We start from the raw sequence: 26446 nt of genomic DNA, 5'->3' as shown, positions 1-26446 counted from the left end.
GAGACGGGGGAGAGGGAAACATCTGTGCACAGGTGAAGGATCTGGACTTCACAGATTTCCCCAAAAGCATTTTCCATCTACAACAGATAAGGACTTATAAAACCCTTCCCATAAATACCATTACCACTCCCAACAAAACTAACAACTCCCAAATACCCATCCAATAGACTGTGTTGAACTTCCCCCAATTTTTCCTAAAACAAAAATGAGATAGTTTACAGCTTTGTTTAGATATATTCATACATATGTTCACGTGCATACTAGAATATTCATCCATTTAAATGGATAGATCTTCTTGCTCCTCCCCTTCTCATGCTCTGTGTGTATGTGTCAAATAAATAAAGAAACAAATCTTAAAAAAAATAAAATCCCTGAACTATATGCTCTATCTATCTATCTATCTATCTATCTATTTAAGTAGGCTCCATGTCTAACGTGAATTCATGACCCTGAGATGAGTCATATGCTCTATAGACTGAATCAGCCAGGTGCCCCTGAACTGTACACTTTATTTTTTTCTTAAGATTTTATTTATTTATTTGATAGAACACAAGCAGGGGAAGCCTGGGAGGCAGAGAGAGAGGGAGTAGCCTGACCCAGCTTGGACCTGAGCTAAAGGCAGTTGCTTAACCAATTGAGCTACCCAGGTGCCCTAGTTCAGGGATTTTAGTGTAGTCACAGAGTTCTGTAACTATTACAGTCAAGTTTAGGACATTTTCAACAGCCATCCCAAACCCCTTAACCATTAGCTATCATTCTTCTTTCTGTTCCTCCTTGAACACCACTCTTGCACTTACCACGATATCTTTTTTTTTTTTTTACCATGATATCTTTAAGGATAATCCATGCTGTCACATGTATCAGTACTTTATTCTTTTCATTGCCAAATGGTATTTCCCTGGATGGATAGACTACTCTTGTTTATCAGTTGGTGAACATATGGCTGTTTCCGCCTGTAGACTCCTAGCCACTATGAACAATGGGATATGCATTTTCCTGTGGACGTATGTTTTCGTTTCTCTTGGGCATATACCTCAAGGAGGAATTGCTGGATCGTGTGATAACTATATGTTTCAGGTTTGAGGAACTGCCAGGGTGTTTTCCACAGCATTTTATGTTCCCACTATAGTGCAGTGTGAGACCTCCAATTTCTCTACCTCCTCACCAACATTTCTTAGTTTTTATCTCTTTGATTCTAGCCAAAGGGTATGGGTATGAAGTCTACCTTATTGTGGTTTTGATTTGCATTTTCCTGGTGACTAATCGTGTTGAGGACCTTTTCATGTGCCTAGAGTAATGTCTGTTCAGATTTGCCCCATTTTAATTGGGTTGTCTTTTTATTATTGAGTTGTAAGAGTTAATTATTTTTTTTAATTTTTTTTAATTTTTATTTATTTATGATAGTCACAGAGAGAGAGAGAGGCAGAGACACAGGCCGAGGGAGAAGCAGGCTCCACGCACCAGGAGCCTGATGTGGGATTCGATCCCGGGTCTCCAGGATCGCGCCCTGGGCCAAAGGCAGGCGCCAAACCGCTGCGCCACCCAGGGATCCCAAGAGTTAATTATATATGGGGCGACTGGATGGCTCAGTCTGTTGAGTCTTGGTTTTGGCTCAGGTCATGATCTCAGGGTCCTGGGATTGAGTCCCGTGTCAGACTCCATGCTCAGTGGAGAGTCTGCTTGAGGATTCTCTCTTCCTCTGCCCTTTTCCCTGCTCATGGGCACATGCTCACTTTCTCTCTCTCAAATAAATCTTTACAATAAGAGACTAATTTATAGTCTGGATATATGATGCCAGGTATGTGATTTGTAAATATTTCTATCATTGTGAGTTGTCTTTCCACGTTATTGACGGTATCCTTTGATATGCAAAGTTTTAAATTTTGCTGAAGTATAATGTGTACATCTTTCATTTGTCACATTTTTTTTTTTTTTTTTTTTTTGGTGTGGTATGCTTTTGATGGCATACCTAAGAAACCATTGCCTGACCCAGGTCATGAATATTTACCCCTATGTTTCCTTCTACAACATAGGAGTAAATGGCTTATAGTTTCAACTCCTGCACTTTCTCTCTCTCTCTCTCTCTCAAATGAATTAATAAAAATCTTTAAAAACCTTTGACTCTAAAAAAAAATATGCCAGACCATATTTGCCCAAAGTCCTCCAATACTTTCCCTTTTGTTAATTTTGATAGTTTTGAATACCAAAATTATCGCAGTGACCATGTCTTACATTTAGGTCTAATAGCCATTTTTGGGCAGCCCCAGTGGCGCAGCGGTTTAGCGCGGCCTGCAGTCCAGGGCGTGATCCTGGAGACCCTGGATCGAGTCCCATGCTGGGCCCCCTGCATGGAGCCTGCTTCTCCCTCTGCCTGTCTCTGCCTCTCTCTCTCTCTGTCTCTATGAATAAATAAATGAAATCTTTTTTTTAAAAAAAGAGCCATTTTCATTTAGTTTTTTTTATAGGGTGTGAGGTAGGAGTCCAACTTCATTCATGTGGTTATCCAGCTGCTCAGTACCATTTGTTGAAGACAACTCTTCCCCTATTAATTTGTTTTGGTACTTTTATTGAAAATAAACTGACTGTAGACATGAGTGTCTATTTCTGGACTTTCAGTTCTCTTCCCTTGATCTACGTATATTTCCTTATGCCAGTACCACACTCTCTTGATTACCGTAGTTTTGCAGAAAGTTTTGAAGTCAGGAAGTATGAATCTTCTAGCTTTGTTCTTCTTTTTTAAGATTGGCTATTATGAGTCCTTTGTATTATCATATGAATTTTGGGATCAGGCTATCCATTTCTATGAAAAAGAACACAGTGGCATGTTTATTGGTATTAAGCTTAACCTGTAGGTCAATTTGGGAAGTAAATCTCCAGTCCAAGAACACAGGGTGCTGTTTATCTATCTATCTATCTATCTATCTATCTATCTATCTATCTATCTATCTATCTATCAGCTTTATTGAGATGTAATTCACATACCATATAATTCACCCATTAATAGGATGTACAATTCAATATTTCTAGTCTATACACAGAATTGTACAGCCATCACCGCAGTCAATATTAAATATTTACCCCCAAAAGAAACTTTGTACCCTTTATCACCACTTTATTCCCTCAGTCCTCATTCCAACTTATCCCTAGCCCTAGCCAACCACTAACTTGCCTTCTGTCTCTATAGATTTGTTTATTCTAGATCCTTTCATATAAATGGAGTGATGCAATATCCAGACAAAAGATGTTGTCTTTTGTGTTTGGATTATTTTGCTTAGCATCATATTTCTGAGATTCATCTTTCTGGAATCAGCACTTCATTCCTTTTTATGGCTGAATAATACTCCATATAGCAAACATATCATGTTTTGCTTATCCATCTGCCAGTTGGTTGACATTTGGCTATGAATGTTCATATACAAGTTTGTGAACCGTTTTTATTTCTCTTAGATATATACCTAGTAATAGACTTGCCAGGTCATTTGGTAACTCTATGTTTAATCTTATGAGGAACTGCCATATTCTTTCCTAAAATGGCTGTGCCATTTTGCATTCCCACCAGCAGTGTGTCTGAAAGTTTCTAATTTCTCTGCATCCTCACCAACACTTACTATTATCTGACTTCTTAGTCTAACCATCTTCATGGATATAAAGTGGTATCTCATTGTGGTTTTATGTTTCCCTAATAACTAATAATGTTGAGTATCTTCCCATGTGCTTATTGGCCACTTGAATATTATCTTTGGAGGAATGCCAATTCAGATTTTTGCCCATTTTAATTGGGTTATTTTTCTTTTTTTGTTGCTGGATTCATTTTGCTAGTATTGTGTTGATATTTTTGCATCTGTATTTTAGTTTTGTTTTTGTTTTTTGGTTTTTTTTGTATTTTAGTTTTGTTGTAGAAGCTTTGTCTGATTTTGGAATCAGGGTAATACTGGGCTCATAGACTAAGTTTGGAATTCTTTTATTTTTTGGAAAAGCTGTGAAAAATTGGTATTAATTGTCCTTTAAATTTTTGATAGAAGGGACATTTGGCTGCTCTGTTGGTAGAGCAGACAATTCTTGAATTTGGGGTTATAAGTTCAAGCCCCATGTTGTATGTAGAGATTACTTAAAAATAAAGAGCTAGGGATATTGAACTCGAGTTGGAAGAGGCGAGTCCGGTCTCAAAATGGAGGGCCATGATCCAAAGGAACCCGAGCAGTTGAGAAAACTGTTTATTGGTGGTTTGAGCTTTGAAACTACGGATGATAGTTTAAGAGAACATTTTGAAAAATGGGGCACACTTACAGATTGTGTGGTAATGAGAGACCCCCAAACAAAACATTCCAGGGGTTTTGGTTTTGTGAGTTACTCTTGTGTTGAAGAGGTGGATGCAGCAATGTGTGCCCGACCACACAAGGTTGATGGGCGTGTAGTGGAACCAAAGAGAGCTGTTTCTAGAGAGGATTCTGTAAAGCCTGGTGCCCATCTAACAGTGAAGAAAATTTTTGTTGGTGGTATTAAAGAAGATACAGAAGAATATAATTTGAGAGACTACTTTGAAAAGTATGGCAAAATTGAAACCATAGAAGTTATGGAAGACCGGCAGAGTGGAAAAAAGAGAGGATTTGCTTTCGTAACTTTCGATGATCATGATACAGTTGATAAAATTGTTGTTCAGAAATACCACACTATTAATGGGCATAATTGTGAAGTGAAAAAGGCCCTTTCTAAACAAGAGATGCAGTCTGCTGGATCGCAAAGAGGTCGTGGAGGTGGATCTGGCAACTTCATGGGTCGTGGAGGAAACTTTGGAGGTGGTGGTAATTTTGGCCGTGGTGGAAACTTTGGGGGAAGAGGAGGCTATGGTGGTGGAGGTGGTGGCAGCAGAGGTAGTTATGGAGGAGGTGATGGTGGATATAATGGATTTGGAGGTGATGGTGGCAGCTATGGTGGTGGTCCTGGTTATAGTAGTAGAGGAGGCTATGGTGGTGGTGGACCAGGATATGGAAACCACGGAAGCGGATATGGTGGTGGTGGTGGAGGATACGATGGTTACAATGAAGGAGGAAATTTTGGAGGTAACTATGGTGGTGGTGGGAACTATAATGATTTTGGAAATTACAGTGGACAACAGCAATCAAATTATGGACCCATGAAAGGGGGCAGTTTTGGTGGAAGAAGCTCGGGCAGTCCCTATGGTGGTGGTTATGGATCTGGTGGTGGAAGTGGTGGATATGGTAGCAGAAGGTTCTAAAAAAATTTCAGAAGGAAAGGGCTACAGTTCTTAGCAGGAGAGAGAGCGAGGAGTTGTCAGGAAAGCTGCAGGTTACTTTGAGACAGTCGTCCCAAATGCATTAGAGGAACTGTAAAATCTGCCACAGGAGGAACGATGATCCATAGTCAGAAAAGTTACTGCAGCTTAAACAGGAAACCCTTCTTGTTCAGGACTGTCATAGCCACAGTTTGCAAAAAGTGCAGCTATTGATTAATGCAATGTAGTGTCAATTAGATGTACATTCCTGAGGTCTTTTATCTGTTGTAGCTTTGTCTTTTTCTTTTTCTTTTCATTACATCAGGTATATTGCCCTGTAAATTGTGGTAGTGGTACCAGGAATAAAAAATTAAGGAATTTTTAACTTTTCAAAAAAAAAAAATAAAATAAAAAAATAAAGAGCTAGGGCAGCCCCGGTGGCGCAGCGGTTTGGTGCCGCCTGCAGCCCAGGGCGTGATCCTGGAGACCCTGGATTGAGTCCCATGTTGGGCTCTCTGCATGGAGCCTGCTTCTCCCTCTGCCTGTGTCTCTGTCTCTATGAATAAATAAATAAAATCTTTAAAAAAAATAAATAAAGAGCTAGGAGTCATTGGTGATGTCATCTGGGCCTAGGCTTCTCTTTTTCATATTTTTTTGTCATATTTTTAAAAATTATTGTTTCAATGTCTTCACTTGTCTTAGATCTATTCAGATTTTCTATTTCTTCTTGAGTCAGTTTTGGTAGTTTATTCTTTCTAGTAATTTGTCTATTTCATCCAACTTAACTAATTTATTGGCCTACAATTGTTCATAGTATTCCTTCATAAGTCCTTTTATTTTGTAGAGTCAATGGTAATGTCCCCTCCTACATTTCTGATTGTTCTCTTTTTTTTTCTTGGTCAGTCTCAGTAAAGATATGCTAACTTGGTTGATGTTTTCAAAGAACCAGCTTGTAGCTAAATTGATTTCCTCTTATATTTCTGTACTTTATTTTGTTAGTTCCCTTTTTATTCTTTCTTGCTTTAGTTTTTCTACTTGCTTCAGGTTTAGTTTGCTCTGCTTTTTCCCAGTGTCTTTTTTTTTTTTTTTCTTTTTTTCTTTTTTTTCCCAGTGTCTTAAGGTTATGTTTAGCTGCATCCTATAAGTTCTGGTGTTATGTTTTCATTTTAATTCATCTCAAGGGGATCCCTGGGTGGCTCAGCAGTTTGGCGTCTGCCTTTGGCCCAGGATATAATCCTAGAGTCCCAGGATCAAGTCCTGCATCGGGCTCCTGGCATGGAGCCTGCTTCTCCCTCCTCCTGTGTCTCTGCCTCTCTCTCTTTCTCTGTGTGTGTCTATCATAAACAAATAAATAAATCTTTAAAAAATAATTCATCTCAAAGTGTTTTTTTTTTTAATTTCCTTGACGATCTCTTCTTTGACCCATTGGTTATTGAGAAGAGCATTATTTAATTTTCATTTATTTGTAAATTTCTAATAGTTTCCTCTGTTATTTATTTAAATCTTGGGATCCCTGGGTGGCTCAGTGGTTTAGTGCCTGGCTTGGCCCATGGTGTGATCCTGGAGTCCCGGGATCGAGTCCCACATCGGGCTACCTGCATGGAGCCTGCTTCTCCCTCTGCCTGTGTCTCTGCCTCTCTCTCTCTCTCTCTCTCTCTCTCTATCTGTGTGTGTCTCCCATGAATAAATAAAGAAAATCTTTTAAAAAAATCTGTTGTGGCCAGAGTACACATTTTGCATGATTTCAGTCTTTTTAAAATGTATTGAGGCTTGTTTTATGGACTAGCATATGGTCTGTCCTGTAGAATGTTCTGTGTGTGCTTGAGAAGAATGTGTATTCTGCCATTGTTAAGTGGAGTGTTCCGTAGATGTCTGTTATGTCTAGTTGGTTTATAATGTTGTGCAAATCTAGGGGTGCCTGGATGGCTCAGCCAGTTAAATATCTGCCTTAAGCTCAGATCATGATCTCAGGGTTCTGAGATTGAGCCCCAAGTTGGGCTCCCTGCTCAATGGATGAGTCGGCTTCTTCCTCTCCCTTTGCCCCTCCTCCTCCTCTCTCTCTCTCAAATAAATAAAATCTTAAAAAAATAATGTGCAAATCTATTTTTGTGCTGATCTTCTATTTTATTTATCTTCTATTTTATTTATCTTCTATTATTTTATTTATTATTGAAAATGAAATATTGAAGTCTCCAACTATTCTTGTTGAATTGCCTATTTCTTTTAGTTATGTCCACTTTTGCTTCATATATTTTGGGGTTATGTTGTTAGGTGCATATGTGTTTATAATTATTGTATCTTCCTGATGGATTGACAATCTTTTTTTTTTTTTGACAATCTTATTATTATAAATGTCTCTCTCTGTCTCTAGTAATAATTTTTGTCTTGGAGTCTATTTTATCCAATATTAGTCCGATAGCCATTCCAATTCAGTTTTTTTTTTAAGATTTTATTTATTTATTTGAGAGAGTATGAGTGGGTAGGGCAGAGGGAGAGAGAAAACCAGACTCCCTGGTGAGCAGGAATCCTGACATGGGGCTCAATCCCAGAATGCTGAGATCATGACCTGAGCCAAAGGCAGATGCTTAACCCATTGAGCTACCCAGGTGCCCCTCCAGTACTCCCCTCTTTAAAAAAAAATAAAGATCTTATTTATTTACTCATGAAAAACACAGAGAGAAGCAGGGACATAGGGAGAGGGAGAAGCAGGCTCCCCATGAGGAGCCCAATGAGGGACTCTATTCTGGGACTCCAGGACCACAACCTGAGCCAAAGGCAGATGCTCCATCACTGAGCCACCCAGGTGCCCCCTCTTCAGTTCCCTTTTGATGACTGCTTGCAAGGTATATCTTTTACTATCCTTTTGTTTTTGACATATTTCTATTTTTGACTATATATTGTATCTTTTGTAGACAGCACGAGGTTGGATCATGTTTTCTTATCCATTTTGCTAGTGTCTGCCTTTTTTTTTTTTTTTTTTTTTTTAATTTTTTTATTTTATTTTTATTTTTATTTTTTTTTTTAATTTTTTATTTATTTATGATAGTCACAGAGAGAGGGAGAGAAAGAGAGACAGGCAGAGGGAGAAGCAGGCTCCATGCACCGGGAGCCCGACGTGGGATTCGATCCCGGGTCTCCAGGATCGCGCCCTGGGCCAAAGGCAGGCGCCAAACCGCTGCGCCACCCAGGGATCCCGAGTGTCTGCCTTTTAACTGAAAGCTTAATCCATTTACATGCAATATAATTACTGATAAGAAGGACTTCTGTCATTTTGCTGTTTTTTACTTCTTGAGGAGGTAGTGTACATTTTTAAAAATATAAATTCAGGGACGCCTAGGTGGCTCAACAGTAGCATCTGCCTTTGGCTCAGGTCATAATCCTGGAGTCCCAGGATCGAGTTCCATATCGGGCTTCCTGCATGGAGCCTGCTTCTCCCCTGCCTATGTCTCTGCCTTTCTCCCTCTCTCTCTGTCTCTCATGAATAAATAAATAAGCCTTTAAAAAATAAAGTATAATATAAATCCAGTTAATTAACACATAATGTATTATTGGTTTCAGAGATAGAGGTCTTTATTATTATAATACCCCATGCTTATTACATCATGTGCCCTCCTTAATGTCCATCATCCAGTCACCCCATCCTTCATCACCCTGCTACTGTTTGTTATTTTTGTTATCTGAATGCCTAACTATGCACTGGTCCCTTCATATACATCATTCACATTTTGTATACTCATTTTATGATTAAGGAATCTAAAGCCTGGAAGATGCAATAACAATCCTAGTCAGTGGTGGAGCTGAGGTGTGAGCCATCAGCTCATTGGCTCTTGTCTGGAGATTTCCTCACTGGTCTTCTGGCCTTTTCCCTTACCCTCCCAAGGCCAATCTACATGTGCAGCCAGGGGGACCTTTTATACATGTAACTGATCATAGCCCCCTTGCTGATGTTCCAGTGACTCTCTTTGGAAGTCCTGAGATGCTTCATAATGAACTACTCCTGGTTAGTGAATACGTTCAGATACAGAGTTGTCTCCTTCCCACCCAGATCACTTGAGAGCTCAGCACTGTTGACTATGGTGTCATTTGCTGGCCTCTGAGTATGTTCCAGTCTAGGCCTTGGTAGAACCAAGAGGACCTCTTGGACCATAGCCACCACCAGAGAGTTTCTGCACGTGACATACCTTTTCCTTCAGCCACACCCAACTTCACATTTTCCCCTCTTCTTCTCCTTTAGTCCATGAAGACTCTGCAGGATTTGCTTACTGACATTTATGCCCTCAAGATCACCGCTGAAACTCTCAGAAAGGATGTGGACAAACTGAAGGAAATATTTGACAAGGTAGACCCACTCTAGCATCCTCTGTGCTGGTCATACTGCTTGGACCTTAGATGGTTGGGGTGACAGGGTACATATAGGGAGCCTGTTCTTAGTAAGAGAACACAGCTATGAAAGCAAAAAAAGGGGTTTGACATTGCACAGCGACTTGGTCCATCCCAACCATCTCTCCATGGCTTCCACCATGCTTTTCACCCTTCTGTATTAGGACATCATTTGTAAGTGACAGAAACCTTGTTTATCCTGGCTTAGAAAAGTGAGAGAGTTTAGTGTCTCATTTACTAAAACGTCCATGGTTGCCTTCAGGTACAACCAGATCTAGGTGCTCATACTGCATCAATCTCTCTCAATGATGTTTTCCTGTGGGTTGGATTTATTCTCAGGCTGGTACTCCCTAAGACTCTAGGCTCACATTCCACCAACTTAGCAGAAAGAGAACAGCTTTTCCTATTCTATACAGCTCTGTCCACACTGAAAATAGCAATAAACCTAGCACAGGCATACAGTCTATCTCCCTTTGTAGTCACCAGGACATCAACCCAGGTGCATAATCACTCTTTATCATGATGTGGAAGTACACAGAATTCCTGAAGCATGAGTTCACAGTGGGTGAGTCAGAGCTAGGCTCAGAGGCTGGTATTAAGGCTGAGGTTTTACAGCTTGCCTCCAGATTGTGTGGTTTAGGGTATCATCCCCAATCCACAGTCAGTGTAGGCATTTGATTGTCATGGTAACTGTGAGAACTCAGTCTGGGTAGCTCCCATCTGAGAAGAAAGGACATCACAAAACACTAAAAAGATTCCTTCAACAAATATGTCGGAGAAAAAAAATGCCCCTCAATCTACCTCTTAGTCTTTTTTCTTCTTCTTCTTTTTTAAGATTTTATTTGACACAGAGAATGAGAGAGCACAAGCAGAGGGAGAGGAAGAAGCAGGCTCCCTATTGAGCAGGGAGTCCAACGTGGGGCTCAATCCCAGGACCCTGGGATCATGACCTGAGCTGAAGACAGACACTTAACCAACTGAGCCACCCAGGCACCCCCTCTTAGATATTCTTTTTTTTTTTTTTCCTAGAGATTCTTAATGTATTTTTGCCCATTAAAGGCTCTGAGAAGTCCTGCAGTATCAAAGCCCATTGAATACTTTTTAAGCCTAGCATTTTCCAGACTTATTTTCCCAGGGAACCCTCTTCTACTCCTTTCCCACTCACTGAGAAACACTTGCTTTGGAATTGGTTCTTCCTTCTCTAACTTAGTCACCTAGAGCTAAGTCCTTGTCTCTGAGCTGTGGGAGAAGCAGGGCCAGGATCAGAACTTACACCCCTGGCCCATGGCCTCGGCTTATTTGACAGATGAACCCAGAAAGAGTAAATGATTTGGCTGAAGATCTGAAAGGACAGAACAGGAAGGTGACTGCACTGCAGCGGGATGTGGTGAGAGCCTTGGCTTCCCTTCCCAGTCCCCTGACCTCCAGGCTGGGGGTGCTGGGGGCAGGGAGGAGTAAGGAGGAGAACATAATCTATAAAGGCAAGTGTGGACAAGGAGCCACCCAAGGGCATTGCCTCTCACTCCCAAACTCTCTCCTGCCCCCCCAAGGTTTCTCTCCAGAGCAAAATCCTCACCATCCCCAAAGCCGAGGACATGGTACTCTGGAGCGGCCTCCATGAGGCCATGTTCACCCCCGTGAGTGAAGGAGGAATGATGGGGCGGGGGGCAGGGGCAGCAGCATAGGGCCGGGGAAGGCAGGGTTGGGGAGCAGGCGGGTGCCCACTGAGCTGGCCTGGAGCAGCCCTGGCCAGCCTCACCCCCTTTTCCTCAGGGGACTTCTGCAAGGGGACCTAGTCTATCACAGTTTGAGGATTCGGAGCTGTGGAAGTTTGCAGAGCGGCATCCAGACACTGAGCAGCCCCAGACCCCTAGCAGCTCCCTGGAAGCTGCTGGTCATGTCCAGATCTCAGAGGCCATCCTGCAGCCCAGGTTACTGGAGACCGTCTGGCATTATGAGGTCCCAGAGCAGCTGGAGGAGGAGGAATCTGCCCAAGCTATTCTACTCGGGGCCGAGGGGCCAGGGCAGCCTCAGGGGCTGGAGCCCGGGTCTGTGCCCACGCGGGGGCCGCGGCCTGAGTCTGTTCCTGCACTGGGGCCTGTGCTGGGGCCCAGCCTGACACCTGGGTTCACTCTACCACCTTGGCCTGCCCTTGGAACTGGACCTGTCCCTGGGTCTGGGCCTGTCCCTGCTCCTCGGCCTGCCCCCGGGCCTGCACCTGCCCCAGAGCTTCAGCCTATACCACCAAGAAGCTGGCCTCCTCCCAGAAGCTTGTCCAGGGGTAGCGCTTGGCCCTTCGGGGGCTTAGGCTCCTTGCAGCCTGGCCCGGGTGCATCAGGCCCCCTGCCTGCAAAGTCCCAGGTCTTCAGAGCTCCACCACCTGCCACGGAGTTTGGCTCAGCGTGGCCCCGTTCACTGTGGCCACAGTCTGGCCAGGCAGAGATGAACCTGCTCCCAGCCGTCTTAGAAAATGAGGAAGAATTTTTATCTCATGATATGCCAGTCCCTTGGGACAGGGCCCCCAGGGCTGAGGCCCCCAACGGAGCACCTGCTAAAACTCCCTGGACTGCCCTCCAGCGGTTGAAGACCACTGCTGGCATGGCAGCTGCCGCTGCCACTGCCTATGCAGCCACTGCCACCTCAGCAGCCCGGAAAGCCGAGGCTGTTGCCAAGGCCATCATAGATGCCCCGGCCACCAAGTTGGCCACTGTAGCAACGGCCGCGGCTGCCTCGGGGCCCTTAGGGGTCTTGGCAGACATCCTGGGTGCAGGCTCTTCCCGTGGAGCCTTCTCTTTCAGTGAGGATACAGAGATAGAAGACTTGCAGGTGTTCGAAGATGACCTCTCTTCCCTGTATGTTGCTGCTGGCCTCCCTCCCGAAAGCACCCTGTCCCAGGCCATGCTGGCCGCCCAAAAGGCCTTGACCCCTGAAGACAAGAAGACGGCCGTCAGGTACTCCATGGGCCACATAGCCCAGATGCCCCTGAGACACGACTCCCTCAAAGAAGAGTTTGCCCAGCTGTCGTCCAACCTCCAACAGCGCCTGACTTATCTAGGTAGGTCCAGCCTGGCTCAGGCCCTCCCTGCAGCCTCCAAGTCCCTCGTCTCCATTTAGCTCCCTCAACAAAACCTGTATTAACCATTAGACATTCATTCCTCTGGCCTCCACATTAGTCTCTCGCTAGTCCATTCTTTTACAATGAGTATTACAGCGAGGGCTTCTCACAGGGGAGAGGGGGTGGTTAGGGCCTAAAGTTGGCACTGAAGAAGGAAGATTGCATGTCAAAATTACCTTGGAAAACTCTCGGGCAGCCCTGGTGGCTCAGCAGTTTAGCGCCGCCTTCAGGCCCAGGGCCTGATCCTGGAGACCCGGGATGGAGTCCCACATCAGGACCCCTGCATGGAGCCTGCTTCTCCCTCTGCCTGTGTCTCTGCCTCTCTCTCTCTCTCTGTGTCTCATGAATGAATGGATAAATCTTAAAAAATAAAAATAAAAAAGGAAAACTCTCTTTCCACAGCCTGTACAACACAGCACTGCTGTACAGTGTTTCGGTAAGTCTGGTTCTGCCAGAATGTCCCACGGCTCTAGACAGACCCCAAAGTGGTCAGTTTGGGATTAGGAGCAACTGCCTGGCAAACACGTGCATCCTTAAAGACCACAGAAGCTTTCTGGGTGGCAGCAGAACAAGTAGATTTATGCTCCCATTTTATGCCCACGATGGGCAAATGCTCGCTGAGGGGAGTGGAGGGCAGGATAGCCTAGTCTAATAGTCCTCAACCCTGTGCTCCCCTCGGCATCCCATCCGCAGAGGGCTGGGGAAAACACAGATTGCAGGGACCCCAGCCCAGAGTTTCTGACTTGGTCGGTCTGGGCAGGGCCCAAGAATTTGCATCTCTTTCTCATTCCAGCAGCTGGCCCAGGGGACCCACTGTGAGACCCATTGCCCTACACTGTTTGCATCTTTATCTTGCTTTTTTTGCTCTCTGCCCAGCACAGTGGTTGGATTAAGTCAAATCCCTATGTGGAGGTACCCCTAATTGGCAGTGCTGTTCTACACATTGTGAAAAGAAATTGTAGGATTTCAGCCAGCTTAGATAGACCGTCTATGAGGACTGGTGTGCAGCTAAGCATATGAGAGAAATGGGTGCCTGGGGGGCTCCATCAGTGAAGCACCTGCCTTCAGCTCAGGTCATGATCCTGGGGTCCTGGTATTGAGTCCTGTGTCAGACTCCCTGCTCAGCGGGGAGCTTGCTTCTCCCTCTGCCTCTCTCTCTCACTTTCTCTCAAGTAAATAAGTAAAATATTTGAAAAAAAAAATTTAAGCAGGGAAACTTAATTTTGATATTTTATTTAACCCAATATATTCAAAATAGTATGATTTCAATATGTGATAAAAAATTGAGATGTTTTATGTTCCTATCTCCTTACTAAGCTTTCCAATTCCAACATGCGCTTCACACTTAGAGCATATCTGCACTGGAACTCACCCCATGTCATGTGCCCAACAGCCACATGTACCTCCTGGTTATCCTATTAGATACCACAGGTCTAGGAAGGCCTTTCTGGAATTTACTCCCTTCTCAGAAAAGGCCCTTAAGCTGGGGGTGGCTGGGTGGTTCAGTCAGTGGAGCATATGACTCTTGATCTCGGCATTGTCAGCTTGAGCCCCATGTTGGGAATAGAGAATACTTGAAAAAAAAAAAAGGTCCTGAATGAAACTACAAAGCACCTTATTTATGAGAGTATATGGAGTGCATTATCTCATCACAAGATACAAAGAGGTTTTTAACAAAGAAGGAGAGGGGTTTAAAAAAAAAAAAAGTAACCTATATCAAGTTCCAGACAAGAAGTTAAAAACTAATGTACAGGACACACCTAAGAAGGTATGAGAAATCAGAGCCAAAATATGTTTACAAACTTCTTAACAAAAATGGCGGCTTGTCAGAAGTAGAATTTGGGCCATTATGGCTTCACATTTTAAATTTAAATTTATAAATAATAATAATAATAATAATAAATTTAAATTTATTACTTTCATATTCTTTTTTAAGATTTTATTTATTTATTTATTTATTTGAGAGAGAGAGAGAGAGAGCGCGTGCATGCATAAGCAAGGATGAGGGGCAGAGGGAAAAGGAGAGAGAATCTCCAGGAGACTCCCCGTTGAGTGTGGAGCCTAGTAGGGGAATCGATCCCACAACCCTGAGATCATGACCTGAGCTGAAATCAAGAGTCAGATGCTTAATTGACTGAGGCACCCAGGTACCCCTCCTTTTTTGAAAGATTTTTAAGGATTTTATTTATTTATTCATGAGAGACACACAGAGAGAGACAGAGACACAGGCAGAGGGAGAAGCAGGCTCCTCTCAGGGAGCTTGATGCAGAACTCAATCCCAGGATCCCTACCAAAGGCAGAGTATCAACCACTGAGCCACCAGGGGCCCCTTTTTATGATTTCTTCTTCTTTTTTTTTTTTTTAAGAACGCAGCTGCTAGAAAATTTTAAATGACAGCAAAGGCCACCCAGACTCAGTCTCTCGTTGCTGGACAGCACCAAGTCAGATGACTCATTTCAGAAGCAGGTGGAGCTCTAGATGGAGCATCTTTCCCTGTCCCTGCCGTCAACAGCTACCCCCTCCTTTGCTTTCAGCTAATTTGGGAGCTTCTTCCAAGCTTGGGACGACAGTGGACACACTACAGGAAAAGATTGGGAGCCTCCAGAGATCCAGAATGAAGGTCAGTGCCACAGGCAGAAGGAGCTTCTGAGATGGTGGCTTGAGGCACCTCAATGTCAGAGTCCCTGACCCAGGACAGTATTTGTTGTGTAGCTGAAAGGTAGCCCGGGGGAGTGAGTGGGGCCAAGGAGGCAGACCTCGCAGGTGCAGGGGTCCCAGTGGGTCATGCGCATGTGGTTCCCCCTGGCGAGGGTTGTAGGGGGCCACCCATGGGGCATATTGGAGATGTGCCGGCCTGGTATGCTCATCAAGCCCCTTCCTGGCTTTTGTGACCTTAGAAGCTGAGGCTTTTGTGTCTGTGTCTCCCCTTTTTAGGAAGAGGAACTCGAGAGAATTTGGGGCCACCAAATAGAGATAATAAAGGATCACCACCTCGTGCTGGACAGGGCAGTGGAAAAGCTCCAGATTCGCCTAGATGACTTAAAGGTCTGGGGGTTTCAGTAGCCAACTGAGGGGAGGATTCATCACTTGGACATTTGGACCCTTCCCAAAAGTTTCACATAGATGGGGGGAACCAGGGACAGTGCACTGGTATTTTACTTTGTGTGAATTCCACTTCAGTTAAAACAAACAAATCCCACCCCCCACCCCCCCACCCCCAAACATATAAATGAGGGCCTGAGCAACGTCTGTGTTGTGGATGGTGAGGTTACAAGCCCCCAGAAGGGTGCCTGGCTCAGAGCAAACGGCTCAAAATGTGCTGGATGAATCAGTGAATGAATACAAAAATTTCTTGCACCAAGTGTTAGGTTTATAACGTTTTCCCTTAAACCCAGCTCGTTTGTGAGTTCTCAGCATCAGGGCGGGGGTGGAGGAGCGTCTTTCCGGAACGGCAGATTTGCTGACACCACAATTGTGCAGACACAGAGTGCCTAGCTGGGGCTCACTCACCGACACCTTCTCCTATGGGCCTGGAGGGTCTGACCCAGCTGGCCTGATGGTCCTCAGGACCAGTCCGGTCTGTGCCTTGTCTCAGAGGCATACCCACTTGGAGGACGACTCACGGTCATGCCCAGCAGGAGGACGTGACCTTACCCCAGAGCATAAGACACAAAACTCCAAGCAGATTCATTGCAGATGGTTCCCATGGGGACTTCTGATTCCAAGTCTGGGGGCTTGGTGGGATGCTTTAGGATGAAGGAGACACAGGGGGAAGGCCTATCTCCCCCTCCAGAGACTGTCACACAGAGGCATCAGGCTAGGACACAGACATGGCAACGTGGCAGGGAAAGGTCTCCTGAAAAGGGAACCAGTTCCCAGCCTGAGCAAGGGTGGAGTGTGTGGGCAGAGGGTGGCGGGCTTGCCAGCTCAGGCCTTTGTGAATGCCGAGATCAGGAATTGCCTTGTCTGGGGCCAGCTCTGGGCCCTCGCTGTCACTGCCCTGCAGGGGGACAAGTGCCTTCCCCCACGGAGACTGGAGCCTGCACACCAGGTACGTGTGATGTGTGCCCAGCAAGGGGCGGGGGGTGGGGGGGTGGGAGCGGTGTTGCTGGGCGTCTGCCTCCAAGTAGCATTGTTTGTCGAGGGAAACTGCAAGTCAGCCTTTGGGCTTCCTGCCCCTGTGCTGAGGGGAAGTTGTTGCTTATAAAAGTTAACCCTGGAAAGACCTGGGGCAGGGTTTCGTATACAGCATGTGCTCCGTTAAATATTTCTCAAGTGAATGCAAGCCACAGGAAGCCAGCAGCCCTGTGGAGCCCTGCCTGGAGAAATGGGGGAGGACAGGCACATCTGCCGCGGTTCTCACCCGCAACATCTGGAGCAGGGAAGAAACGGGGCTGCTACGGTTTTCCCTGTATGTCCGCGAGAAATATCAGGAACATAACAGGTAGCACAAGAAATCCTCTTACCCACCCACTGAGCCAGTGCTACCAGCCTCCACTTTGCGCCAGGCACTCTGCTAGCGGCTGGCGATGCCTCAGCAAGCCGGACCCTCCAGGCCCTTTCGTGCATGCGTGTGTGTGTGTGTGTGTGTGTGTGTGTGTGTGTGTGTGTTTGCGTGTGTGTGTGTATGCGTGTGTGTGCAGGGGGCAGTGGTGGCATTGGTTTGTTTTTAAGCAGAGTGTAATGTACACACAGTAAAATGCCCAAGTCTTAAGCCTAAGAGCCAATTGTGCAGCCACGCTGCCACCATCCAGTCAAGACGAAGTGCTTCCATCCCCTTGGCGCGCTTCTCGCAGAGAGCTTCCCTACTGAGAGCCCAGCGAGAAAATAAGTTGGGGGGAGAACTCTTTCTTGTGGACTTTATGGAAAACAGGAGTTGCCTTTTGCAAGTGGACAAGGGTCTTCTACAAGCCAGAGGTTCCATTCCCAAACCACTCTTGGGACAAGCTGTGACACTCAGAGTTCTGGCTGGGTGCGGGAGGACACCGATGGGGCGGCCAGGGGGTATGGAGTGCTAACTCTGCCAGAATTAGCCAGAAGACACCACTTCTCATCCCTCCACGCTGCGGGAGAGGAGGGGGATCGGTGCCATGGGAAAGAGCAGGGAACAGATCCAGGCAAAGAAGCTTACCAAGCTTGCCCGGTTGGGGGGTGGCACGGTGTTGGGGTTCAGAGCACTGGCATTGGGTTAGATGGGCCTGGGTTTGAACCCCAGTTCTGCCACTGGGTGTATTTGCTTCCTGTGGCTAACATAAGAAATTATTGCAGATTATTGCAAACTGCTTAAAGCACTAGGGACCTGTTCTCTCACTATTCTGGAGGCCAAAAGCCTGAAATCATTGTTGGCAGGGCATTGCTCCGACTGAAGTCTCCAGGGGAGGGTTCTTGCCTCTTCCAGTTTCTGGTGGCTCCAGGCATTCCTTGGCTTGTGGCCGCATTGCTCCAGTCTCTGCTTCCGTGGTCACGTGTACTCTTCCCTTGGAGTCTGTCTTCACATCGCCTCCTAACAAGGACACCAGTCAGTGGATTTAGGGTCTGCCCTGATCTCGTACAGCCTCATCATAACTAATAATCTGCAAAGACCCTGTTTCCAAATAAGGCCACATTCACAGGTTCTGGGCAGGCGTGAATCTTGGGGAAAACATGTAATCAACGCAGTGCTCATAACCCTAGCAATAGAAGTTAGAAGTTCCCAGGGACACCTGGGTGGCTCAGTGGTTGAGCATCAGCCTTTAGGTCAGGCCTGTGGTCCTGGGGTCCTGGGATCGAGCCCTGCTTCTCCTTCTGCCTGTGTCTCTGCCTCTCTCTGTGTGTCCCTTATGAATAAATAAATAAAATCTTTTAAAAAAGAGAAGTTAGAAGTTCCCAGATAGGGATCTCTGGGTGGCTCAGCAGTTTGGCACCTGCCTTTGGCCCAGGGCATGATCCTGGAGACCCAGGATCGAGTCCCACGTCGGGCTCCCTGCATGGAGCCTGCTTCTCCCTCTGCCTGTGTCTCTGCCTCTCTCTCCCTCTTTCTGTGTATCTCATGAATAAATAAATAAAATCTTAAAAAAAAAAAAAAGAAGTTCCCAGATAATTACTCCCCTTTATTTCTAGATTTTAACTAGAAGGAGCCAAGTGGAGATCTGAGTATTAATGTTGAGCCTGGAACTCCAAAAGGTCAGGGATTCCTGCTGACGTGGGGTTGGAGGAAGTAACTTGGCTTGAGCCATATCAGGGCCTTCCTTCCATACCTCCACTTCCCATTGTAGACCTTGGGACCCATCTCCAGGCAAGGTGGATGTGATGGTATTTGCCATTTATTAGAATTAGGTTCAACTTCAGATCACATAAACTGACTTAAGCAAGCGTTAAGTGTATTTCCCTTTCACATTCAAGAAACTCAGAGATGGTTGGTCCAGAGCTGGTATAGAGCTCTGTGGTGTGTGATTTCCATTCTCAAGCTCACCTCAAGGTACAACATGGCTACGGGCACTCCAGTCATTACCTCTGCATTCAAGACAGCAGCAAAGAGGACATACTTCATTAAGTATTTCTTTTTTTCCCTACCTACTTCCTATCCACTTCCATTTACACCCCCATTATCATACTGAGCTGTAAGGGAGGATGTGAGATGAATTTATGATTCTGGGCTGCCAGGTACCAGCTAAAAGTTTGGGGGCTCTCTTTCCTAAGGGTGAGAGGGAAGCCAGATATGAAGGGAGAAGCAGAAGCCTGTTTCTAGCTTTGGAGGAAACCTGGCCCCACCCTCTGGGGACATTGCTCAGAAGGTGTAAGGCTCTGAGGCTCTTCCCAAGGCAGGTGAGCTGCTGCTGCTGTCACAGCGAGGGCCCAGGAGGTGGAGAGCAGGCACTCTACGGAGTGAAGGGGATGGGAAATACGCCAGCGCGCAGTGTATGTGGCATATAAGTGCTTGGAAGATAAACAGACTCCAGTTCTCACCAGGACCCCATTACAGATCAGAAGAGCTGTACTTGCCTTAAACATCCAGGGAACCAAAGTGTTAATGTTGGTTTGTGTTTTCTTTCCTTGGATCTGCCTCCCTGTGCAGCCAAGTCCTTGTGATGCCACGTCCTCTGGAACAGCTTGTCCCAAGGCTCATGTTCCTTCCCTTTGGATCTGGGCACCTGGAGGCCACACCTTCTGACATGCCCACCCTCCCTGCTATCCACCTGGCCCCGTCGTCCCTCCCTGGCACGTCGTGGGGGGTGGACATGGGAGGGAGATATGATTCCCAAGGGGTCCGGGGATGGGGAACATACCCTTTGCTTCTGTCCTTAGATTGTCCATGCTCAAATTAAAAACCTCGAAATGCACAAGGTGGACAAAAGTGAGCTGGAGCAGGAGTTGAAAGAGGTGAGTGGAGCAGAGGATCCTCCCACAAGCTCTCCATCCCAGGGCAATGGAGTCATCCAGCCAAGACAAAACAGAGAACCTCCCACAGTTTCCTTCCACTTTTCTCATATATGAGGGCTTGGGGAGCCACCCCAAAGTTATCCTATCAACTCCTATTTTCTGTGACTCAGGATTAATGACAATTTATTACGTGAACCTAAAAATCATACACCAGCTTCTCCATCACAGGAAGACCTCAAATGAGACCTGACAGTCATGCTTGAGCCAGTTAGACTCTAGGGTTGAATTTAACCCAAGAGGGATCCCTGGGTGGCGCAGCGGTTTGGCGCCTGCCTTTGGCCCAGGGCGCGATCCTGGAGACCCGGGATCGAATCCCACGTCGGGCTCCCGGTGCATGGAGCCTGCTTCTCCCTCTGCCTGTGTCTCTGCCTCTCTCTCTCTGTGACTATCATGAATAAATAAATAAAATCTTAAAAAAAAAAAATTTAACCCAAGGCCAGGCATTCAGGGTCCCAGACTAAAAAATACAGACCAGAGTGGTCAGATCCCCCAGCTTCCTCCTGCTCCCAGCCCAGCAGCCTCCCCTCTGTCTCTAGAAAGCTGACAGGAGCACCCTGGCAAGCAAGGCAAGCCGGGCTGACCTGGAGACGGTGGCAACAGAGCTGAACGAGATGATTCAGGGCATGCTCTTCAGGGTTGTGACCCACGAGGATGACTGGAAGAAGGCTCTGGAGCAGCTGAGCAAGGATGTGAGCACCAAGGTGAGTACCCTGTAGCAGCTATCACCTGCTGTGTAACAAGTAACCCTGAGATGTGGCAGCTTGAAACAACAAATGCTCGGGGTACTGAGGGTCAGGAATTGGGGAGCAGCTTAGCTGAGTAACTTGGGTTCTCCCATGAGGTTGTAGTCAAGATGCCATCTGGGGTTGTGGTCCTCTGAAGTGCCACTTCCAAGATAGCACCCTCCAGTGGCCATCAACAAGATGCCTCACTTCCTTGCCACTCAAACTTCCCTTTAAGGCTGCTTGAGCAGCCTCACAACATGGCTTCCCCAGAGTGAGCGACCCAGGATAGCCCAATGGAAGCTGCATTGTTGTCTCTGACTTAGCCACACCACATCATTCCTGTAGCATCTTGTGCTTCCATAGACCAGCCCTACTCCATGTGAGAGGGTGTGAGTACCAAGAGGTATGGGCAGGGAGCATCTTGGAGGCTGACTACCAGAACTTTCCCTCCTGGGTGAGCAAAGGGGCATGGTAGGATTGTGGGGATGGGGGGGAGGCCTGCTGATCATTTATTCTTTCATCATTTACTGACCACCTATGATAAGCCAGACTTTGGAGAAATGTCGAGAATGAGTCTCAGCCCCTGTCTTGATTTGTACCATCCCCTAGAGACAGGAACTATCAGACCAGCACAATTACAGTGCTGCGGAGCTCCAGCAGCTTGGGTTCCAAATCCAGCAGCCCTGGTGGGAGCCCGAGCTCTGCCCAAGCAGCCATGTGCTGTGAGTTGTGTAACCTCACTGAGCCTCAGCCTTCTTTTTTTTTTTTTTTTTTTTTTTTTTTTTTTTTATTTATTTATGATAGTCACACAGAGAGAGCGAGAGAGGCAGAGACACAGGCAGAGGGAGAAACAGGCTCCATGCACCGGGAGCCCGATGTGGGATTCGATCCCGGGTCTCCAGGATCGCGCCCTGGGCCAAAGGCAGGCGCTAAACCGCTGCGCCACCCAGGGATCCCGAGCCTCAGCCTTCTCATCCACAAAACGAGGATTTCTTCGTTCATCAGCTATGCACTGGGCACCTATGACTCTGGTCATTGTGGGTCACAACAAGCACAACAGACACAGGACATGTTTCTCTTGGAGACGCATTCATCATAAAAATCACAAAAATCAATGCAGAATTTGCAGCCCAGGTGACTCTGGTTATCTACAGAACAACTGACCTATTTTTCTTCAATAATTCAATGATAGGGTGGGGGAAAAAGTGGAGACAGAGAGACTGTTCTAGATTAAAAGTGTCTCCAGGGATCCCTGGGTGGCGCAGCGGTTTGGCGCCTGTCTTTGGCCCAGGGCGCGATCCTGGAGACCCGGGATCGAATCCCACGTCGGGCTCCCGGTGCATGGAGCCTGCTTCTCCCTCTGCCTGTGTCTCTGCCTCTCTCTCTCTCTCTCTGTGTGACTATCATAAATAAATAAAAATTAAAAAAAAAAAAGAATTCTAAAAGTGTCTCCAGACACAAAACAACCAAATGCAGCTCATGAGGAGACCTGACCTGTGTCCTGGTTCAGTTGTGCCAACTCTATAAACAGGCTGGGAATTAGAGCAAAGTCAGGAATTACTGTTCGTGTGTTAGGTGTCATTACAGCGTTGCGGTCATTAAGAAAATGTCCTCATGAAGGGCGCTGAGATGGCTCAGTTGGTTAAGCATCTGACACTTGGTTTCAGCTCAGGTCATGAGATCAAACCCCACATTGTGCTCCGTGCTCAGCAGGGAGTCTGCCTAAGGATTTCTCCCCCCCCCCCACTGCCGCTCTCCCCACTCTTGAGCTCTCTCTTTCTCTAAAAATAAATAAATCTTAAAAAGAAAAGAAAACGTCCTCACGAGTACGACAGTATTTATGTGTGAGGTATCATGACTTCTGTAGGGTTGTCATGTATTTAGAGAGCACTGCGTGAGCGGGGTACAGGGGGAAGGAGAGGCAGAGAGAATCTCAAGCAGACTCCACACCCAGCATGGAAGCCGACATGAGGCTTGATCTCAAGACCCTGAGATAATCATCTGACCCAAAATCAAGAGTCAGACTCTCAACCAACTAAGCCACCCAGGCGCCCCTGGTCTCTGTAGGTTTTTAAAAGATCCTCCATCAGGGTTGCCTGGGTGGCTCGGTCGGGGGAGCCTGTGACTCTTGATCTAGAGTTGTGAGTTCAAGCCCCATGTTGGGTATAGAGATTACTTAAAAATAAAATCTTTAAAACTAATCAATCAATCTCCATCGAAAAACTAAGGCAGATGGGGTGCCTGGATGGCTCCGTTGTTAAACATCCAACTCTTGGTTTCAGCTCAGGTCATGATCTCATGGTCAAGAGATGGAGCCCTGCATTGTGTTCCTCGCTTACTTAGCAAGGAGTCTGCTTGAAGATCCTCTCTCCCTCTTCCTCTACACCTCCCCTCACTGGCTCAAATTCTCTCTCTCTCTCTCTCTTTCTCTCTCAAATAAATAAATATTTTTTAAAATTTAAAAAATATATATGGCCAATATAGCAACCTGTTAACAGCGATGAATTCCAGACAGTGGATATATGGGGGTTAATGATTCTAGTCTTTTCATTTTTCTGTGTGTTTGAATTTTTTTTCCTAATAGAAAGTTTTGTAAATTTTTGGTGTTTTATTTTTTTTAAAGATTGTATTTATTTATTCATGAGAGACACACAGAGAGAAGTAGAGACACAGGCAGAGGGAGAAGCAGGCTCCATGCAAGGAGCCCGATGCAGGACTCCATCCCAGGACTCCAGGATCACGCCCTGAGCCAAAGGCAGCTGCCAAACCTCTGAGTCACCAGGGATCCCCTTTGGTGTTGTATTAAATGCTTTTTCTTGTCTTTCTTTATTTTTTTTAATTGTGGCAAAATTCACACAACTTAAAACTAACCATTAACCCTTTTATTTTTTTTTAAGATTTTATTTATTTATTCATGATAGACAGAGAGAGAGAGAGAGGCAGAGACACAGGCAGAGGGAGAAGCAGGCTCCATGCCAGGAGCCTGATGCGGAACTCGATCCCGGGACTCCAGGATCACACCCTGGGCCAAAGGCAGGCGCCAAACCACTGAGCCACCCAGGGATCCCCCCATTAACCATTTTAAAGTGACTAAATCCAGGCCATTTAGTACATTTACAGTGTTATGCAAGCACTACCTCTGTCTAGGGGTGAGACATTTTCATTCCCGAAAAGAGACCCATACCCACGTCTGCAGCCCCTTCCCACTCCCTCTCCACCCAGCCCCTGGGCTACTTTTTGTCCCTGTGAGTTTGCCTGTCCTGGACATTGCATGTAAGTGGAATCATACAATCTGTGACCTTTTGTGACTGGTTCCTTGCACTTAGCATCGCATTTTCAAAGTTCATTTATGGATCAGATCTCTATTCTTTTTTTACAGCTGAAAAATATTCTTTCGGCTAGAGTAGACCACATTCTGTTTATTTGTTCATCTGTTGGTGGACACTTGGGTTATTCCCACCCTTGACTGTGATGAATACTGCCACTGCGAACATACCTGTACACGTCTTTGTTTGAACGCCTGTTCTCAGTTCTTTGGGGTAGATAGCCAGGAGTGGAATTGCTGAATCATGGGATAATCCTCTGTTTAAGGTAGGGGTGATATATCATGATGTCTGCAGTTCACTCTGAAGTGATTCAGGAAACAAACAGATGCACACACGTGTAGATAAAGAAAATGTGGTCAAATGTGAAAAGTTGATTAAATGGATGTATGAGTGTCCTTTGGACTATCCTTGCAACTTTCCTGTAGAGTTGGAGGTTTTCAAAATAGGAAGTTGGGGGACACCTGGGTGGCTCAGTGGTTGAGCATCTGCCTTCAGCTCAGGGTGTGATCCCAGTCCCGGGATCAAGTCCTGCATCAGACTCCCTGTGTGGAGCCTGCTTCTCCTTCTGCCTGTGTCTCTGCCTCTCTGTCTGTTTCTCATGAATAAATGGATGGAAATCTTTAAAACAACAACAACAAAAATAGGAAGTTGAAGGAAAGATTCTTCTTGGGGTGCCATGCACTTTGTGTAGCCTGGGATTGGCAGATAGGTCACACTGGCTGGGTGGTCCCTTTGGTGCTGAGGCAAAGATTCATCAGAGCCCAGCAATGCTAGGCTGATGTCACCAGAGTAAAGGTCCATTCCCCTCTTATATGCACTAAGTGATTTGGGGGTGACCCTTTGGCACCCTGGAAATGTCTTTTGCTTCATTGGCCATTCTCCTAGTACTTTCCTCATAAATTGAGGATTGTTGCCTGAACTTGTTATTTCACGGGTTGCAAGGTGACAAGTTCTCTAATTATACCACTGCTACTCCATTTACTAGCTGGAAATCCTTAAGGAAGTGCTCCCCCTCATCAGCTTGAGCAGATTACCCTGAAATATGGTTCTTGCAGGGAAGACGAGAACAATGATTCCCGGTGTTCAGGAATGATATCGCTGCTATAGATTTCTCCAATATATTGTGGCAAATGGCAGTTTCTGTTGTTTTTTATTTCTTTTTTGTGACTGTCACTGTGAATCGTGGATTTTCATAAATTCAGTTCATTCAATCAGCTAGGTTACTATTTATTTGGTTGCCCCCGTGGTGTCCTCTTTGGCCTGTGAGCTGGCCATCTGTCTCAGAAAGCTGTCTTGATCTTTCATTTATTTTTTTTAAAGATTTTATTTATTTATTCATGAGAGACACAGAGAGACAAAGGCAGAGACACAGGCAGAGGGAGAAGCAGGCTCCATGCAAGGAGCCTCACGTGGGACTCGATCCCGGGACCCCAGGATCATGCCCTGAGCTGAAGGCAGGTGTGTAATCGCTGAACCACCCAGGTGTCCCCATTTTGCTCCTTTAAATGACAAGATGTTCCAGGCTCATCTTCAACATTCCCTTCCTCAGACATGATTCTATCATTTCTCTAGAGTCCTGGTTCCTTTTAATGGGGAGTGGTATTTAGAGATCAGAATGTGGGCCCTGGAAGGAACACTTTAGATTATACCCAATGTGGGGCTCGAACTCAGGACCCAGAGATCAAGAGTTGCATGCTCTACCAGAGCCAGCCAGCTGCCCCAAGAAGGAACACTTTAAAAATTCACAAGTCCCACCGTGAAAAACAGTCTGGCAGTTTCCCAAAAAGTTAGAATCACCACACAACCCAGCGCTTCCAGTCCTGGGTATATACCCAAGAAAAATGAAAACAGGTCCATGCAAAAACTTGTACACAAATGTTTGTAACAGCGCTATTTCCAATAGAAAAAGGTGGAGGCAACCCAAATGTCCACCAACTGATGGGCGGACAAACAAAATGTGGTCTATCCATGCAATGGAATATTATCCAACCATAAAGAGAAATAAAACTGATTCATTCTGCAACCTGGGTGAACCTTACAAACATGATGCTGAGTGAAAGAAGCCAGACCCCAAAGGCCACAGCTTGTGTGATTCCATTTATATGAAATGTCCAGAACAGGCAAATCCATAGACAAGAACTGGGTTAGAGGTTGCCTACACTGGGGGGTTCAGAGCTCACTTGGCCACTCCACTCCACCAATGGCATGAATTAGGGGTGTGACCTTAACCGGAGCTTTTTAGGCTTAG

The 26446-nt window shown here is 45.9% G+C and overlaps 2 protein-coding genes across 7 annotated transcripts in view; both read left to right on the top strand.

Annotated features, from left to right (window-relative positions):
* The window catches only part of C6H16orf96 (chromosome 6 C16orf96 homolog), a 44899-nt gene that overhangs the window by 5787 nt on the left and 12666 nt on the right, over positions 1 to 26446 (top strand). For all 6 annotated transcript variants that reach the window (XR_007411030.1, XM_025416659.3, XM_025416660.3 and 3 more), the window contains 8 exons: positions 9468 to 9572; positions 10920 to 11000; positions 11164 to 11250; positions 11387 to 12668; positions 15263 to 15348; positions 15663 to 15773; positions 20013 to 20087; positions 20684 to 20848. Coding sequence is in view for 5 of the 6 variants with exons in the window: in XM_025416659.3 (XP_025272444.1) it covers positions 9468 to 9572; positions 10920 to 11000; positions 11164 to 11250; positions 11387 to 12668; positions 15263 to 15348; positions 15663 to 15773; positions 20013 to 20087; positions 20684 to 20848 (1992 nt within the window). In the remaining variant the exon portion in view is untranslated. The remainder of the gene's footprint in view (positions 1 to 9467; positions 9573 to 10919; positions 11001 to 11163; positions 11251 to 11386; positions 12669 to 15262; positions 15349 to 15662; positions 15774 to 20012; positions 20088 to 20683; positions 20849 to 26446) is intronic.
* Positions 4131 to 5618, top strand: LOC112640427 (heterogeneous nuclear ribonucleoprotein A3-like). The gene has a single exon (XM_035717265.2). It carries the CDS (start codon positions 4169 to 4171, stop codon positions 5234 to 5236), a length of 1068 nt encoding a protein of 355 aa, XP_035573158.1. The 5' UTR covers positions 4131 to 4168; the 3' UTR covers positions 5237 to 5618.

The sequence above is a fragment of the Canis lupus genome, chromosome 6 (assembly GCF_003254725.2).
Source record: "Canis lupus dingo isolate Sandy chromosome 6, ASM325472v2, whole genome shotgun sequence".
Classification (NCBI taxonomy): domain Eukaryota; kingdom Metazoa; phylum Chordata; class Mammalia; order Carnivora; family Canidae; genus Canis; species Canis lupus.
The sequence above is the reverse complement of the archived record's forward strand: the minus strand, read 5'-3'. Positions and strand labels throughout refer to the sequence as shown.

Bases quoted from the DNA above. Each gene is read 5' to 3' on its own strand.
- LOC112640427 (XM_035717265.2), top strand. From the start codon at position 4,169: ATGGAGGGCCATGATCCAAAGGAACCCGAGCAGTTGAGAAAACTGTTT.